Genomic DNA, 19,842 nt, shown 5'->3' with positions numbered 1-19,842 from the left:
TCTGGAACAAATTCTTTTAGTTTTTCATTTATCTGGAACTGTCTTTGTTAAAAGATAGCTCTGCTGGATACAGGATTCTTGGTTGAGGTTTTTTCTTGAACTCTTTGAATATGTTGTCCCACTGTCTCTGACTTACAATTCTGATGAGAAGTCAGCTGCGTATTTTATTGAAGTTGCCTTGTAAGTGAGAAGTCATTTTTCTCTAGCTGCTTTCAAAATTTTCTCCTCATCTCTGCATTTTTACTATGACGTATCTATTTATGAATCTCTTTGAGTGTATCCTACTTGGATACTATCAGGCTTCCTGAATGTGTAGGCTGTTTTCCAAAAAATACGGGAAGTTTTTAGTATTCAATTTTTCAAATATTTTTTCTTCTTTCTCTCACTCCTCTCCTTTTGATATTCCCATTATGTATATGCTGGTACATTAATTTTGTCTCACATTTCTCTGATGCTTTCATTTTTGTTCCTTTTTCTGTCTGTTCTTCACCTTGTATACTCTCTACTGATTTATCTTCAAGTTTACTTATTCTTTCTTTTGCTAGTTCAAACCTAATGTTAAACCTTATTAGTACATTTTTATTTCAGTTACTGTAATTTTCAACTCCAAAATTTCCTTTGGTTCCTCTTCTTTTTCTTTTTAATAATCTCTGTCTTTGTATTGATATTCTTCATTTGGTGTGACATTGTCATCAAACCTTGAATTACTTCTTTAATCATGGTTTCTTTTAGTTCTCTGATTATATTTATAATGGCTACTTTGAGGTCTTTATCTGTTAAAACCAACATCTGGTCATTCTCACAGGCAGTTCCTGTTGCCTGATTTTTCCCCAGTGTATAGGTCATTCTCTCATGTTGCTTTGCATGTCTCATAATTTTCTTTGGAAATTGGGCATTCTAGAGAATATATTGTAGCAACACTGGATACTGCCCCTACCCTCTAAGACCTGCTATTGCTATTTACTTGTTTATTTGCTCAATGACCGGCTGAATTATTTTTAGTGAAGTATATTCTCTCCCTCCCTCCCTGCAGATGTTGCTCCTCAGGTGGCTCACCCATGGGTATGCCACAATCATCCAGAAGTAACAGTGGTTTTGGCAGGCCTCTCTTTCACTTTCTCTTTTCCTGAACACACCCAGCTGTTAAGCTCCACTAACTGCTAGCTGATTCATCTATTGTCTTTAACAATGTCCTGGGGTACAACTTCCTCCACAAACTAAACCAATCTATTAGAGCTTCTTGGAAGAGATAGTTCCTGAGGTCAGTATTTAACATTTGTTCTAATCACAGGAGGGTTCCTCCCAGCTGTCTTTTTCCCCCTTTCTCTCTAACAAGCTCACCAACTTTCTGGTTAGCCTTTATTTCCAACTCCAACTCTTTATTTCCAATCTTCTCCCAACTGCCTTTCACCACAACCTGCATCCTCAGGCATGAACTTTACACTCTGTGGCAAATGTAGTCAGTTCCTTTGGGGAGAGATTCAGAGCTCTCTGTTACAAAGTCTGCTTGTCCCTCTGGGCAAAATTTCTGAGCCCTGGTTATGATGCTGGGGTCAGAGACAATAGCAGGCTTCTCTCTGGTGACACCTCCAATTGAGAGCTCAATTGGAGAGCTCCTTGGAGCTCGAGCTGATCTCTTCAGCTTGCCTCTCCAGGTGGAACCTGTGTCCCACCAGCTGGGGAAAGGACAACTGGGGCCCCACTATTCTCAATGGTGCCATACCCAAGGGAGAGCCTCTTCTGTCCCATGAGCCGGGGGTAGGTGAAAGGAGGGAGACCTCACCTCTCAGCTGCACTCACCCAGAATTTAGTCAAAGCAATAGGTAGCGGGGCAGGATGAGAAATGCTGACCTCCCCCTGCACCTACTGGGAAGACAGCCTTCCACCTGAGAGCTGAGGGAAGAGGGAGTTCTGTGTTCTTGGCTCCATCAGTTTGGAGGAGAGTTTCCATCTCACTCAGCTGAGGAGGGGAGGTAGGGAGCAGGTCTCAGTTCGAATACTATACACTTTCACTTTTTTTTTTGAGTTTTAATAGATTTTTTTGAACAAGTGTTTCTCCATTGACTATATGCTCTTAGGATTATCTACAGAGACTTTAAATAGTTGTTTTTTAAAAAATAATTTTCATGAGTTTCATTGGGGAGCAGGTCCATAGAGCTCCTCACACTGTCATGGCTGGAAGTGGAACTTCTTGATGAGTTTTTTGTGTGAGAAAATGGATCTGAAATTCCAAAAGTACAAAACAGATACTATTCTCATCATTCCAAGGCAGAAATCCTAAAAAGTGATGCAAAGGGCATGTATGGGCTGCCACATCTGTGGCTTTCTAAGTCAGGAGAGCCGTTCTGTTCTTTCTCCCTCATTTCATCCTTCAATGCCTTGGCAAAGCAGCTAAAATAAAAAATGGAGTCTGACATAAAGTTTAAATTGTTTTATTTTGAACTACTATGAGGCATTCATCCTGGCCTACAATATACCTGAACCCTTCTAGTCATGTTTTATGCCAGATCCCTGCTGGACAGGAACTTTAAAAAGGAAGAGGTTTAGGTTGCTTTTGGTAGTATGTGTGTGTATATGTATGTATGTGTATGTGTGTTAAAGAAATTGACATATTGAAAATGATTATCTTTAAAAGTTATTGGTTTCTAAATGAGAACTGTACTTGTACCACGTATCAAAGTATTCACTAAGGTAAAGACATCAAATAAAATTTGAGTCAAATTTGCAAGGCACAAAAAAATCACTTTGCTTTAGTGAAAATTGGAGTTTAACAATTTCAAATGACTAAAATAAATGTAAAGGGCTTTCAGAACAAGCATCCATGCCTCAAGCTATTCCTAAGCATGGATTCATAGTGTAGGACTGGTGGTTCTATCTTGGCACATTTTCCTTCGGGGAATCTAATAAGGAAATTTACCCATTCATTTTCTACAGTTCACAATGGCAATCCTCAGTATGCATCTGTAGCTGAGAAAGTGCCAACCCCAACACCATAGGCAAATAGCCAACTTAGGAACCAAAGCCTAACACAAGATCTGGCACACAGAATTACTGAAAAAATATCTGTGGACTATAGAGATATCTACAAATATGCCAAGTACATCCAAGTCTGGGGGTAAAAAGTAAAAAGAAGAAATATTTCACATGGTAGAATGGCCTTTTGTGTTCATATAAATTTATTTCACTCCATAAACTGGCTCCACAAGTAATACTACCTCCAAACCTAATAATATTTTTTATGCTCCCCTAAAAGGAATATGTAGGATAATCAAGAATGCTCAATTTTAGAGAAAATTAATGATTTTTTTAAAAAGTATTGGTTTTTCTTATGCCTCCAATGACACTGTTATAAAAGTGTATAAAAATATATTTTTATATTATAAAAATATTTTATATTTATATTATAAAAATATATATTTATAAAATATATAAATATGCATAACATATATATTTATAACATATATATATTCTTATATCATTATAATCTACTATAATATAAAAGTTTAAAATATCAAAAAGGGGAAGAAAAATATCATCCACAGTAATAATATTCAGACAGCCATCATTTAGTGAATTTCCTTGTAGTCACTTTTATTTCTATAATTTTTATTAGTTGTACATTGTTGTGATCACACGGTATAAATACTTTTGTATCCTGTTTTTTCAGTAAACAACATATATGATGTGCTTGAGATTCTGCTGAATAGTTAAGAGAATATCAAACTCAAAACTAAATAACATGTACAAGTCATAGAAATTCTGGCTTCTACTCAATCTCCAAGTTTCCTTCATTCATTTAACAGATGTTTATTGTAGGTGCCTATTTTGTGCCACATGCAGTGCTGGGGGCTGAAAATACAAAGAAAAGTAAGCCAGAGTTCTTGTCCTCAAAAACTTCTCGACTCAGCAATTACCTTCTGCCTTCACAGAAATATGGGCTTACCTATGTGAGTTTGAAGGTAATGAAATAAATGCGTGAAATTTGGCTATTTTTAACTTCACTCTTTTGAGGAAAATTACTATATACACAAAGATTTATCTCAGACAACAACTGAAGTTTTCCACATTTGATATGGTTGTATTCTTATCTTCCAGGCAAAAGAGCTCCAATTCTTTTACTCATTTTATGATATGTACTTTTCAACATTTATTGCAATTAGTACTCTTTATTGGTCTTGAGATCAGATGTGTTTTAGAAGCCAATATAAGAGCTTTTATTTCCTCAAGATGTAAATTTTCAGATTAGTCATCGTATCTCTCCTCATCCTACATATTTGCATGATATATTTGTTTATGTGGTGGTAGATAATCGCAGTCTACCAATTTAGGTAGAGGATGTAAAGCAAATGTTTCAAAAAGCACAGGTGCTCATATCCAAATATCAATGACCCACATGTACTTGGAAGTATTTGCATTATATGTACAAACAGCAGTTGTATCTGACTTCAAACTTCTCTGGAAAAATTTAAGCACTCCTAGTTGGTAATTTCTTTCACTATCTTCTGATTTAAGTCTAGTTGACTAAATGGTCTTTCAAGGTATGAAATAAGAGGTAAAACATGATACTGCATCATAATAGCAAATCTTCTGAAATATACCTCAAGTGGTAATGAGTAGGGGCTATGGAGCACTGAGCAGTGAAGGAGCCACACATAATAGAAAATCTCTTCTCTATCTGAGGCTCCACCACTTACTAGTGGTCAGCAAGCTGTCATTACTGTGAGCCTCAGGTTTCTTATCCATAAAATAGGGATGGTGATATTCTCACCATATTCGCAACATTACTGCATTACTGTTGCAAAGCAAATCTTTGTAAAAATGCAAAACACTGCGTAATTGTTAGGAATTAGGTCTAAGGATCATTAATTTATAATCATTTCCTAAAAAGCTCAGTATCATCAAGTTTTATTTTTTTTAAGTTGTCACAAAAGTTTTAGATAAGAAAGGTGTTTTTTTCAGAGACAGCATCTGTGGTTTATTGAAAGGGGCACTGCAGTTACCAAGAAGCTGCTGGGAGAAGGCTCCAGAGACATGTTTAGGAAAGAGAAAAAGAGAACTAGAGCAGCAAAACAAATTGGACAGTAATCTGAGTTCCTCTTATTTTCCGATTGGGTTTAATGTGGAGACATGCCTACTACATTCTATGTCTCTCTACATTGAGAAGTTAAAAAGCTGTTAGGATGTAGATACTTCAGAGCAGTCCAATAGCTTTGATTTCAGTCGTTTTAGGGCCTTGGGCATAAAAAAGTCACTAATGGTTTTAACCCTTGGAGACTGATATGGTTTTGTTTGCCAATGTTTTCCCATTAACGAAGATTACCTAGCTAGGTCCCTAATGACATTTGTTTCTATCAGACCTCCCAGGGAGCAGAAATCTATACACTATACTGAAAATAACACCAGTGCTGAAGTTACTATCTCCAAAGATCTAAAAGGCAGTAAAAGATTACTTTAAAAATATTAGGTTTTGTTACTATCCTACAGGAAATAAACATGCTTTATTAATAACTGTATGGGAAATTTTTCTCTCTCAACTGAAACTTAAAAGGAGTGGGGGAATCTCTGTCTGAATGTACTTATTTTGACCAGTAAAAGCACTAGCAAAATTTCTAGTGTCAGATTCCCAAGGCACCATGAATCTACAGACGTGGTAGGGATTCTCCCAACTAAACTAAACAAACAGCAGCTGCCCTGCTAGTCTGAATACTTATCACGAGTATGTAAAAAATAATCTTCTTTTTCACATCTTTTTTTCCATTTAACTGTCTCCCATTTGCAAATAACAGTCTCTCTCCTTCTCCCTCTCCCTCTCTCTTTACCATAGTATTCCATTAGGTAGATGTACCATAGTTTCTTCAAAAACACCTTAATTGCTGGACACATGTTTGTTTCCAATCTCTTGCTATTATGTACAGTGCTTCAGTGAATAACTGTTTACTTGGGTTCAATCTATCTACAAGATAGGTTTCTAAAAGTGACACTGCTTGGTCAAAGGGCAAAATGCATCTGTAATTTTGGTAGATACTGCCAGTTTCTGTTCCATAGGGATTGTGTCATTTTGCACTCCCACCAATTGTGTGAGTACTTATTTCCTGAAGACCATTTATAAAAATACACATGTCTGGATTCCACGCCCCAAATTCTGACTCAGTAAATAAGAAGTTGGGCCTGAGCAGGCCTATCTTGAAAAAGCTCCCCAAACAGCACATTCCTGGTTGAGAATCCCTGTCTTAAAAGTATTCTAGTCTTGTTTACATTGTTCAAATCCAAAATAAAAGCAGAGTTAAATCTTCAACCTCCAAAGTTTATACTCCATGTCACTCATTTAGTAAATAATTTTTGAGTGCCTATTATGTGCTAGGTACTCTAGATGTCAAGGATATAAAGATACATAACAGTATCTGTCATCAGGGAGTTCCCAGGGTCTAACAATGAGACATAGATTTATAATTAAGAGACAATGTATAAGCATGGTGTTAGACATTTACATAGAATTTAGGGAATATTGAAGAGGGGTACTTCACCCTAACAGGAATGCCAGAGGAAGCTTCCTGAAGGAAGTGCTCCTGGAGCTGAGTAGGAATTAACCAGGTGAAAAGGAGAAGAGGTATATAAGAGGGAGAGGGCACTCTAGGTAGAAAACAATATATGCAAGGGTAGGACGTAAGAAAAAGAAGGGATGTATATGTGTATGTAACTGGAAACATTTCACATTGCTAGAGCATAAAGTACAAAGGAGAGAAATAAGTGATAGACTGCAAATGCAGGCAGAGATCAGATCACTGAGCATCTAGAATGTCATGTTAAGAAGCCTGAACTTTATTCTATAGGCAAAGAAAGTCACTCAAGGGTTTTAAGGCTGGGAGTGACACAATCAGATTGTTGTTTCAGATTTATGGACAATGGAGGCGAAGAGCACATGATCAGATTGTAGTTTTAGATTTATGGACAATGGATTGGAAGGGCACATAAGCAGAAAAAGAAAGAACAGTTAGGGAACTGGTACAGTAATCCAGATGAAGGCTTGAATTAGAAGGCTTGAACTGGAGCAAGGGTTAAGGAGAGAATGGACTGAAGAAATCTTAAGAGGTAAAATAAGCAGGACGTAGACATGAGATGGTCGGGGGAGGTGGAGGTGAATAGAGGGATGATTTGAAGCTATTCTCAAGCCACTACCAGCAAAGCACTAGATTTAAGCTATTTTTCCAGCAGCAGTGATAGTTTACACTGATTCAGTCATGCTCTCTTACCTGGTCTTGGCATTAGTGAGGCCAGGGATAGATGTACAGGGCCCAGCAAAATACTCAGGCAGAGCTGGTGAGCTTCTCCTTTAGCATCATGCTCTACTCAACTAAGTAAAGCAACCACAGGCAACCCCAACAGGCAAACATAACATCATGGTCGTATCTCTGATGCACCCTCTCTTACAGTAACTCCTCTCTTGGTGAGTCTCTTGACTCCATTTCCTCTATGCCTGTGAAGCCAGTCACAACTGCTGACAAGATAACTAACTGCCAGTATAGGGAATGATATGTGGTTGAGAGGCAGCAACATAAACAGCTACTTTCCTAAAACTTAACCCAAAGCCAAGCGTTATTGTAAAGCCAAGCTTTACAATATTAGCAATACATTTTGGGCAGCCTGCAGTCCTGCCACCAAACAAAGTCAACCTCTGGAAGTGAGAAGATATGGAGAGACAGTCCTCTCTGAACTCTTCCCATTCCCTTGATTTATACAAGTGTAATGGTCCTGTGAAGACAGAACAGGAGGGAGGTATGTGTAATCCATACTAAACCTGGCACTTGTCTCTCTCCTCAGAATTCTTAAAAAACAAACTGAAGGTAAACTGAAAACTTAACAATCTTCAGATGAAAACAAGCCCACTGCTTAGAAAGTCCATCAAAGAAATACACACACACAGATGCTCACACATACACATACCAAGGCTTACCTTTCTTTTATCTTCATCTGTTGATTCAAATTTGAAAGTAGCCCTATGCTGAAGGGGAAAAAAAGGGAAATAATGTCATTTTAAACACACAGATTTTTAATTTTGACTATGTTTAAATACACAAAATGTCTCAGTAAAAACGCTGCTTTCCCATATCACATCTCAGTATTCTTATTAAAGTAAGAGAGAGAGGCATATAAGCAAATAATTATAAAGCACTGTGAAAAGACTACAGCAGAAATATACACAAAGGAGCAGAGTACCAAGCCACTAACTCTGCCCAGGGAAATCTAGAACACTGTGCATAGAGTATAGAGCATCTGAGCTGGACCTTGAGGGATGAATAGGAGTTTGCCAGGAGGCAAAATGGAAAGCATTCTAGGGACAGAATCAAAGGCTCGTATGTGTGAAACGGTATGAGACATTTGTGAAATAAGGAGCTCTGTCAGAGTAAAACATAGGACACATGTTAGGGGATAAGGGGAGTGGAGAAAGATGAGACTGGAGAGAGATTCGGAAGGGTCTTCCAATGTTGCTGAGGAGTTTGTATTTTCTTTTTCATATGCAATAAAGAAATCATCAGAGAATTGTAGATAGGGAAGAGAGGTGATAGATTGGTATTTCAGAAAAGTAATTCTGTAAGAAAGAGGGTTTAAATCATGGCTTCTCCACTTACTACTTGAGCAAGTAACAAACTCTTTATAACTGGATTTCTCATGGGAAAAGAGAAGGCACCTACTTAGAGCTGCTGTGAGGGTTAAAACAGCTAAGGCATATAACGCACCATCTCAGTGCCTGGCAAATAGTAAACACTCAGTAACTAATAGGGTTATAATGATGATGATACCAATGATATTGAGGAAAAAATAACTGGAAGAGAAGACAGTGTCATGACTCTCCTGAAATGATTAGCAACACTATGTTTTCCACTCTGTAGCTGAAATAGAGGATGCAGTAAGTTGACTTACCCACTGTCATAGAGAGAGCAAAGGTACCCCCAAAATAGAGCACACAATTCCTCACTCTCTTCTCAAGTTTTATTCAGGAGAACCAAGTTCTCTTATGAATCCTAAGCTTTCCTTTAAAAAAGTCTCCAATGAACATCTCTCTGCCTTTCCTTTGTATTTCTCTCATGGCTACACTGACAAACATTTATTGGCAACATACCAGGAGTTAAGTACACTAAGTTCTAAAGCTATCATCATTACAGGTGGTTCTGCATTGACAGCTTGGTAGAAGAAGCAATTTTTGAAATAAAATGAGATGGAGAAATGTTGACCGAGAAGTAGTTCTGAATGTAAGAGATCGTCAGAGGGAAGACTTAGAGGTCAGACAGAAGGGTCATTTGAGGAAACCTAGGAGAGGCTGCCTCACATATGGCTTGTAAAAAAAATTAAAATGGATGATGTCAGGTGGTAAGGGCCTGGATTTAAAAATTTATACCTGAACCGGCAGATAGGTGACAAGAACCAGGGGAAGACTCTGAGGGAGGTGTGAAGAGGAGAGCATTCTGGAAGAATATTTTGAGCAGTAGTTTACAGGCCAGATCCAAGGAGAGCAAGACTGAGGACCTTAAGCCCTCTGAGAAACAGGCATCAGTAATCCAGGCATGATATTGCTGGCAGCAGTATAAATTGACACAAACTTTTAAAAGGGAAAGTGATTTGGCATTACATATTAAAAACCATGAAAATATACATCCGCTTTGACCCAGAACTTCTACTCCCAGGAATTTATCCTAATGAAATCATCCAGAAGGAGAGAAAAATTGTAGTACATGTAAGCATATTCACTGCAGTGTTATCTAACATTATGGGAGAAAAACAGAGACAACCTGAATATCCAACAACAGGAGACTGATGAAATAAATTGCTGCGTATCCACCTGATAGACTATTTATATTGCAATTTTTAAAAAAGATGGCTAAATAGCTCTGTAACTACATGGAAAATTACTTATGATGGCATCAAGTGGAAAAATAGTAAAACTTCAAATTATACGTCTTTGATGACAATACCTATATAAATGTAGGGATGCATTCGAACAAAGGCTCGAGTGTTACAACGCAAAAATAAAAGTAATTGCACAGAGTGGTGGAATTTCTGGTGATCTTTGATAAAATTCATTGTTAGTATATTATTTTTATAATTAATAGGGAAATTTTAAAAATAAAATACAAATGAATGAACAAGGAAAGAAAGAAAGAAGAAAAGGAAGGAAGAAAAAAGTTGTAAATCTGAAGGTTATAACTTAGGAATTTATAGACCTGAGGTTTAGTAAAAACCCTAGATAAAAGATAAAGAAGAACCAGACACCAGGCTAAGGTTGTAAACTGAGGCTTAAGAAAGGCCCCATACGAATGAAAATGAATAACTGCACTTAGAAACCAAGAAAGCTTATTTTTTGCCATTATATGTGAAATATTAATTCCATAAATTATCTGGAATAAATGTACCTAGTTGCCGATATAACAGTTCTCCTAAACTTTTTTTGGCATTTATGGTAAGGGAGCAGAAAAGAAATCACCTTTTGAAGAGACCCCCATTAAGTTATAAAAATATCTTTTAAACAGCTTCTATGGAGAATTAACCTTTTAAAGTGCTAATTTAGAATAGTACCAAGGAATAACTTTTCTGCTTTTTAAATGCAAGGCTGATGCTGTCAGAAAACCACAACATAAAAGAAAACAAGCAAGCAAGCAAGAAAAGCTGTCAAAAGCTCCATCTAACTAGCATGAGGGCCTAATTTAATTAGGACATATACTGGTATGTGAGGGAATACAAACTGAATTTTGAATGTGCCAATCTATTCAGAAGCTCAGCCCTCTAAGACTGTTTGCATCCAAAGATGCTGGCTTCTCTAAGGCTGGCTTCTTGTATCCAACTTAGATCATACCTAACCTATTCAGTTACTTTAACCCTTAATTCTCTCCCCTTTCTAAGGCTGATAGGGAGGGGAAGGGGAACTAGCATTTCTGGCTATAAATATCTTTCTAGAACTGCTAACCAACAGTCAACCATCTCACTTTCTTTAATTGCTTATTTCCAGATGAACAGGAGCAACAAATCAAATATAAAATAAAGAGTAAAACCACTGTTCAATTTAGAGACCACAGCTCAGTGACACACCACACTCATTATGAAGATTCCCTCCTGTATCCTATGTTTCTGTATCTTATGAATAGACTCTAAAAAGCTCAGGCTCAGGAGTCAGACAACATAAGGTTTGAGTTCAGTCCCGCTGCTTACTAAAAATGTGACCTTGGTTAAGTTACTCAACTGACCTACCTGTCAGAGTTTCCTTATCTTTATGTTTAGCACCCTGCACATAGCAGGTGTTCAAGAAGTGGCCACTGTTGTTATTACTGCATGGCCTATGATGTAGCATCTGGCCAAATACTGACCTACTAGAGAACTAGGAGTTATTTCATCAATTTCTAAAGATATACTCAAACAGTACCAATACAAAGGAATTAACCTAACTACAGTGATCTGTGTCTGTGTGTTGGGCTATGTCTCATAAATAGAGATCACTTCTAGAACTAAAAGCCAGTATCTGAGATTATATAACCCAATCTGGAAATTAGTAAAAGGTATAACAAAGGAACAGTTCACTAAACATGCTCCTCTGAAAAATCTGTGGAATGAACTCAGAGTCAGAACTCAACCTCAAAGTGGAAAGGAAAAAGTCCTCTTACATGGTCCGGGATATTTACATACCCTATTCAAATACGGAGGCTGTATTTCCAGAACTGTCCCAGTATCAGGTCCCTATCAATCAGGTCCTTCTAGCAGCACATAAATGAAGACCTCACTGCTAACAGTGTGGTTTTTCTCTCTTATGATGACTACCTTTGGAGACCTACCTACCTGCCTGTATCTTAACTAACTTTTACCTTTCATATGGCCATAAACACGACACACTTCCAAAAGGGAATCCTGTTGGAGCTTGCTATGGGGTAATCATATGCCCAGGTGGCCTCTATGACCACCAAGCCACCTCTCTGGTTATCATAGTTGACGACGCTAGGCCTCAGTTTCTGCACCTATTAACTGAGAGGATTGGACCCAATTATCTTTGAGGTTCCTTCTAGTCTAAATATCCTGTGATTCAAAGAACTAAGATACTACTGTGCACCTCGGAGCCCTTGATCACTGTTTATTGTTGATGATCATGATGAAGGCAACCAATCTCTCTACTAAATCTGTTATCAGAACAGGCCCTGAAGGAAGAGAAGGAGATTGTACAGCCTAGACTAGAACAATACATATTTTCCATAATTAATAGCTCATTCTATTACTGGAGTGAGGGTGATTAGGGCCCCAGTAGACCAGCCAACAGAACTGGTCCTGAAAAACCTTTCTCTTCTGTGCTCAAAAACACAGAATAGACAAAGAAAAGGCAACATGGCCTTGCAAAAAGAGCCCTGGATATGGAATCTGAAGATGAGGCTTGCCATTTCTAGCTATGTGCCCTTGAGCCCATAGATAGTCACTTTATCTTTCTGAACCCCAATTTCCTATTCCCTCAAAAAAAAGAATACTTCCATCTTCATCATAACTTTTAACATAAGAAGATCATATATGATGACGTGAAACCATTCAGGATAACAGATAGTACATAGCAGGCACTCAATAAACATTAGGTAAATTGAGAGGTAAATTGAGAGGAGTGAAAAAGAATTACACTCTTCCTATTTTTTTTTTTAATACTTTCCTATGCTGAGTCAACTTGCATTATGCCCTTGAGAAACAGACAAGTTTTGTTTTTTCTGGGATAAATAGGTCTTCCTTCTCCTCAAGATAACAAGGGTCAGTGAATGAAGCAAGAAGGCTTGGAAATGAGAGTCTCCGTAACAAAGTAGAAATTAAATGTTACCTGGAGCTAGACAGGTAACAGTTGCTCCAAACTTGGTACAAGGTATTTTGCTACTGATTAGAAAGTGCAAGGGTCAAGAAAAAAGAGAAAGAATGGTGCGTATTCTCCAATTTTTTTATCAGGCTATGTCAACTCAGTGTCATGTTTAGTAACTGCCTTTTTTGTTCAAAACTAACAGTTATGGGTTCTTCCTCAGTGCCAGGAACTGTTCTAAATGCTTTACACATATAACTTATTTAATCCTGACAACAAATCTAGGATGTGGGTACTATTATTATCCTTGTTTGGCAGATGAGGAAACTGAGGCACAGTGAATTTAAGTAACTTGCCCTAGGCCACACGGATGGTAAGTTAAGGATCAAAGGCTGGGCAGTCTGGCTCCAGAGCCTTGCTCTGGCCACAGGACCTTTTGAGTACCTTGATCGTTCAAACCAGAACTCAACTGAGTAAATGCCTCTTAGGTGCATTGTGCTCAGTGTGTGGCATTATATTTCAGTTAATTTAAGCCTAATAAAAACTTAGGTGATATTATCCCTATTTTACAGACAAGGAAACTGAGACTCAGGCTTAAAATAATTTATCCATAGTCATGAAGTTAATAAATAGCAGATTTTAACCAAGGTTTATCTGACTCAGAATTCCACCTTCTTTCCACTGTACTTGACTGCCTCCTTTTGAGGAATGGCTTTATTAGAGAAATAAGGTTCCCCAAACAATGAACCGATCATTCTCTCTCTACATCATTCATTTCCCTTCTTGGTTAGACTCCTCAATGCCCCATAATCACCTCTTATTCTAAACATGTCTCAAATCCATTTTTCCAAATAAGGAAAATGAAGCCAGGGTATCTAGCTACTTTTTCAAGGTTTCAGACTCCACATCCCATAGAGCTGGGCAATTTAATTTCACCTCCCCATTCTTATTGCCAGACCACTGCCATCATACTTCTTCTTCCTATTAATCTACCTCCAAGATCTCTCGCCTTGAGGGGCAAAGCCCCACTGCCAACAGGAAATTCAGCTATTTTCTTTGTACTCTGGCCCTGCTATAACCAGCATTAAACACGAGAGCTCTTCTCGGAAGGAGCTGACTGACCAAGTTCGCATTAAGTCAGAGCATTCTCACACTTGGCCAAAAAAGTGCAAGAGTTTGGGAGGATTCCCAAACACTTCAGGAACCACCTTAAACAACATACTTCGGGCATTATAACTTTAAAAACATTCCCAATGTGAAGGGGAGCTGGAGATGTCCAGAACTGAAGCTTTGACAGCACTTGGCCAGGAGTGGTAAGTGGAAACCAACCTGGAGGGAGATCAAGGAGAGGAAGAGATAAATTGGAGGAAGCAAATCTGGAGTTCTAATTAGTTTAGCTATGAAGGGAAGGAGAAATACTGAAGGAGGTGACAAGATCCAGTTGGAGGTTTTCCCTCCCTAGAGAAGAAAGTTCCTATTTATTGCTGGATATCTGGCATATCCAGATAAAGTGCTAAATACATACTAGTTGATTCAGCACAATGGGTAAGTTTTCTGTTGTGTTTCTTTTGAAAATCAGTTTCTGGCTTTCTCAAATCTTTTTGGAAAGTAGTTATAAATTAAGTTAAATGAATATAATCTCCACAATATGTATACCTATGCATTAAACTTCTCCTAAATTAGGCAAATACGCAACAGTAAAGCATATCAGAAAGAGAAGGAGCTGAGACAATAGTAGAATTGAATCCATGCATCCTCCCAAAGAAAGCAGCACAGTGCTGTAGAAAGAGCAGTCAGACAACCTAGATTCAGATCTCAGCCCCATCTCTCAATGGCTTTGTGAACTTGGGGCAACATTATCCTAAGTTTTATGATTTGTGAAGTGGGGCGTAGCACCATTTTCCTCACAGGGTTTTTGGGAAGATTAAAGGGGAATAAAAGTGTCTTATTTTGGAAACTTCTCCACCCAGGGCAGAAATGGCATCCTGGAAGCTCAATAATGCAAAGTGTATGAAAGTACAGTGGTGGGCATGTAGCAAACACAGAAGGGGAAATTATGAATGGAGGCAAGTGAAAGGAAGACAGATGTTGTATCTAGGGTGTGACTTGGGAGTTGGGTGTGTTTTCACAGGAGAGAGTAGTCGGTCATTCCCATAAAGTAGTCTTCCAAATGGAAGAATAAAGGTGTGGTATGCTACCTTTTGAAGTGAGCATGTAAAATTCCTGGAAGGAAAAGTAATGGAGAGCTAACGGTTCTTAAAGAGACACTCAGAGAAGTAACCAGGATTTACAACAAGATACCTTTTTACTGCAGTTATAAAGCGGAAAGAGCAATGAATGGTTTTAAGACCTAGGATGGAACTCCAGCTCAGAAGTATGACCTTGGGCAAGTTACTTAACCGATCTAGAATCTCAATCGCAAAACGCAGATAAAACCTCCCAGGATCGCTGTCAAGATTAAACGAGATGGGAAAGCTGTTAATGAGATATAAATAACAGGCATTACTAGGAATTAGTCTCCCCCCCTCCCCCCACTTACAACATAGCATGTCCATGACCTTGGCATGATTTCAGTTCTTAGCGCCTCGGTTTTCTCATCTATTAAATGGGGAGAATGATACCATCTACCCTATAAACACTCTGAGAATCAAGTTAGAGCATATATGAGACATCACGCCTTGAAAACGGTACAGTGCTGTAGGTATATAAAGAACTGCCATCGTGGCTGATAACGTTTTATGCATGTCAAGGGCCGTGTTTACGCACAGAAACACAGATTTTTATGCTACACAGGTGAGGAAGCTTCGCGTGCATTTATGCATCCAAGAGCGGGGCACAGGACGCAGGGGCACATCTAGGGATTCCGGGGGTGTGACTTGCACGCTTGGGAGGAGGACCGTAGGACAGGCTGCTGGGCCGGAATCGGAGGAGTGGGCGCCAGAGTGGGGGCGGGGGGATGCAGGATGCAGGGATGGGAAAGGCTGGGGGCACAAACACGCATGCCCGAGCCGGAAACGTTTTCGGGGGAGAGCAGTGCGCATCCCCGGAATGAGGGGGGTTGGGAGGGATGCGATGTGCAAGCCCGGAGGGCGGCCCGGGGGGTGCTCTACCGCACGCCGGGGGCCAGGGCTCTTTACCTTATCGCTGTAATCCCTCAGGACCCGCTCGATAGCCCCTGCCTCGCCGGCCCGGACGATGTAGAGGGCGCGCTCCTCATCCATGGCCGCAGGTGCGGGGGAGCCGCGGCCGCTCTGCGCGCCCAAGCCGCTGCCTCCAGGTAAACGCCTCGCGCCCCCGCTCGCTCGCTCCTTCCCAGCTTCCTTCCTTCCCTCCTTCCCTCCCTCCCTCCTGCCTCCAACCCGCCAGCCTCCGCCCGGGCAGGCCCGACGTCACCGCCCCTCAACTTTCACCCCGCTACGTCACCGGTCCCCCAGCAACCGGCGCCTCGCGGCCGCCCCCGACAAGGCCCAGGACTCGAGAGAGGCCTGGCGAGCGGCCTGAGGCGGGGTCAGGCCAGAAGTCCTGCTTGCTCTCCTGCCTCGCCCTCCCTCCGCGAGGAGTCCAGCCTTTTAAGTGGGCTTTCACAGACAGAATTGTTCTTCTCTCCTGACCCTCCTCTATGAATCATTCTCCTCAGCTGACGAGAGCGACCCGACTCTTCCCCGCCCCTCTAAGAGCTAGCAGCTATGTGGACTACAATTCCCTGCGTGCAATGGGGTCATTCCACGCTTCCATCTAATTTATTGGAGTGCCGAGTGGCATGCCGGGATTAGTAGTCATCCCGCGGGAAAGACTTCCCGCCAAAGGCATGCTGGGAACTGTGGTCCTCCGAGGGCCGGAAACCGGAGTCCGGCGGCTGCCGGAGGACAGCGGCCAAGAGACCGTTAAGGGGAGGGTCCAAGCATGGGCTCTGCCTCTTTTTTTGTTCCTTTCGGAGCTGACGGTCCTGCTGGAGCCTTGGCTGGTTGGACTGGTTGACAGTCGCGGAAACTGGCACCCCTTGGTGGGAACTGCCAAGCATCGGTTTAATTCTCTCTTTTCTCGTTTAGCGGTTTCGGTGTCTTTGAAATTCTTTCCTTCCTCCCTTGTTTGCGGTCATGCTGTGTATCCAGCCACAGTAGTGTGGGAACTTGCAGGCAGTTATCTAGATAAAAGGGGACTCGGTGACTTTGTGCCTTAATAATAATCGCTGCCCTGGATCCCGTGCCGCGGGGGCTCCAGACTCAGCGTTAGGGGGTTTCCATATAGATTCTCACGACACAGATTTTTGTGGAACCAAAGGAACTCGAATAGCTTAAATAATTTGTCTTAAGCCACGTAGCTAGTAAATGAGGAATTTGAGATTTGAATCCGGGTCTTTCCTCAAAGGCGGCTGCTCCACGACTGCCAGTAATGTAATAATACTAATATACAAGTAATAGTAGTGACGAGGGTGGAAGCTCGCGTTTCCTAGGTGTTTACCACGTGCATGCATTCTGTTACATACTTTACGTGTGTTATCTCAGTTTCTCACAAATTCAGTCTACAAATATTTGGAAACCTATGCCGTGCCAGGCACTGCTGAATGCAGTTCAGTACTGTTCAGCGTAGATACAATGGGCCCCAAATAAGTCCCTGCCCTTATGGAGCTTCCGTTCTGGTGCATGACCCGGTTAGGGAGGCACTATTCTCATTTTAAGAGGAGGAAACTGAGTCTTGGAGAGGTTAATAGATTCATTTATCAAGATTGCAGAATTTGGAAACTGAATTTGAACTCAGAGCCTATGCTCTTTCTGCTCTCCCAAGCTATTTGTTAGAGGGTGGGTAAATTCTCCAAGTAATTTCCAGTTTTCCGTTCCAAGCAACCTTTACCACAAATCATCTTTGATGCCTTCCCTGCTGGCCTCTTCCTCTTGAACTGTGCTGAAGAGGAACTAGAGGGGGCAAAAATGGATTCATCTAATAATTATTAGGTTTCCTTTGTGTGTCAGATACTGTGCTAGGCTCTGGGAATTTGGAGATAAAAACAAATATGGAATCTGACCTCGTAGAGCTTTTGGTCTTTCTGTGGATTGTGCTTTTCATGCAGCAAACATTTATTGAACATATGAACATATTTGTTGAGCCAGGCATTGGGGTACATGCTCTGTCCATAATAAATTAAGTCAGAAAGATACTAATCTATCTCTTGAAAAAGCACACTTCTTAGAAAGGTCATGGTATAGTAAGCTACATTCCTTAGGTAATAGTAATATCTTGCAATTGCTTTTAATATGTTCACAAAACATTTTGATATACACTATCTCAGTGGATCATTGAGGAAAGCATTGTTCCCATTTATAGATAAGAAAACAGGTTCAGATGAGTTAATTAACACCAACTGGGACTCAAACTGAGAGCTGTAATATAACAGTATTTGGTTGCCTTACTCTGTGTCCAGTACTGTATTATGTGCTTTTTGGGTAACAATATGTTTATTGTTGGAGCAAGGGCTCCTGGACAGAATACCAATAAGCATAAAGTATCTGAGTGGAGACGTTTCTTTTAAAGAAGGTCTTCCACATGTGTTTGAAATGTCTGTTTACCAGTAATAGGCTTATGCTTTTAGGCTCCAACCCTGTACTTCTAAAAAGAGATTTAAAAAATGTGAAACCGCATGAATTAATGGCTTGGGAGATTGCACTTTAGTAATTTTAATTAAGCACTAATATTCTGATTTTATAAATCAAAAGGATCTTTGACTCTAATTCAAGTCATCCTTTGACCACTGACGAGACTCTGGTCCCAGAAAAATTAAGTGACTTATCCAAAGTCAATAGTTAAAAAGCAGACTCTGGGACTAGAGCCTAGACTAGCTAAATCTTGGGTCACTACATCACTTTACCTCCCTCAATATTTAGTTATGTGATACTTTCAGTGACTAGGGTTTCTAGTCCAGCACTAACTCCAATTCCTGTTTATTCTTGGTACCAGGGAATTAGGATTTAGAGCCTGAGTAATCAATAAATATTTATTCACAAGTCATTGCTTTTAGAGATAGTAATATAATAATTCTGTACATATATATAGATAGATAGATAGTGCTTTACTATTCTGAAAGTATCCCCACATAGATCATCTGATTTAATCCTTATAATAGCTGAAAAATGCAAGGTCAATAGGACAGGCACTGTCTTCCTTTTTATAGAGAAAAGGGAAGTTCAGGGTGCTGATTAGCTTGCTCATATGTAATAAGTCTGCTACTAAGTGGTATAGTTAAGGGCCAGAAGTGCTCTGGGCTCTGATAACATAAAATGTTATGGACTTACATGTCAGGGCCAATGAAAAAGCCTGCAAATAGATGCTAGTCATTTATTTTGGACTTTGATATATCCTGCTGTGGCATTTCCTCTGCCACGGCAATGGGCTAGTTGGAACGTGCCAAACTGAAGATCTTTAAGGAGCACCTGGTGCTTTTAAAATCCAAATTTTCACATGCAATAATTTTTATACATTTTCTTTAGAAGAAAGCAGAAATTTAAAAACTAAAAGCTTGGTCTCGTTTCTACAGCTCCAGAGCTGGAGTTCAGAGAATTCCACCAACTCAGCTACTACCTGTCACTCAATAACCACCACACCACTGGGTGAGGCTACTCTCTCAATCTCTCTTAAACCACAGTGTCCTCAGCCATGAAATAAAGGGATTGATTCAGATATTATCTTAGTTCTCTCTCAGTTCTAAAATTTTGTGATTCTAAGAATAACTACAAAACCATATTTGAACATGCTCACTCTTTAGAAAAATCTATTAATGGGAGTGAGGTTGTACAAATCAATATGTACAAATCAAATATCAACATGATATTGCAAATTATTGCTTGGGCATACCTGCAAAGATTCTGATTCAGTTGATCTGTGGTGAGGCTTGGGTATTGGTAGTTTTAAAAGCTTCCCGGTTGATTTGAATGAGCAGCCAGGATTGAGAACCACTGGATGAATGTTTTGATAGAGTATCAACCCCTGAACTAATTTTTTGATAGACTACCAAACTCACGTGCATGTGATTCATTAGTCTTTGAGAA

General features: G+C 39.9%; 1 protein-coding gene across 8 annotated transcripts in view; it reads right to left on the bottom strand.

The window, feature by feature from the left end:
• Positions 1–16,464, bottom strand: part of RIC8B (RIC8 guanine nucleotide exchange factor B) — a 105,279-nt gene extending 88,815 nt beyond the window's left edge. For 5 of the 8 annotated variants that reach the window (XR_011502686.1, XR_011502687.1, XM_044747106.2 and 2 more), the window contains exons 1-2: positions 15,940–16,455; positions 7,952–7,999 (exon numbers count right to left, since the gene is read on the bottom strand). Coding sequence is in view for 5 of the 8 variants with exons in the window: in XM_044747106.2 (XP_044603041.1) it covers positions 7,952–7,999; positions 15,940–16,023 (132 nt within the window). In the remaining 3 variants the exon portion in view is untranslated. Of the gene's footprint in view, positions 1–7,951; positions 8,000–15,939 lie in introns of all 8 variants that reach the window. The other 3 variants (XR_011502688.1, XM_070507198.1, XM_014865840.3) reach the window with 2 other exon arrangements.
• Positions 16,465–19,842: the final 3,378 nt, after the last annotated feature.

Source organism: Equus asinus, chromosome 4 (assembly GCF_041296235.1).
Source record: "Equus asinus isolate D_3611 breed Donkey chromosome 4, EquAss-T2T_v2, whole genome shotgun sequence".
Lineage (NCBI taxonomy): Eukaryota > Metazoa > Chordata > Mammalia > Perissodactyla > Equidae > Equus > Equus asinus.
This window is presented reverse-complemented; position numbering and strand designations above follow the sequence as displayed.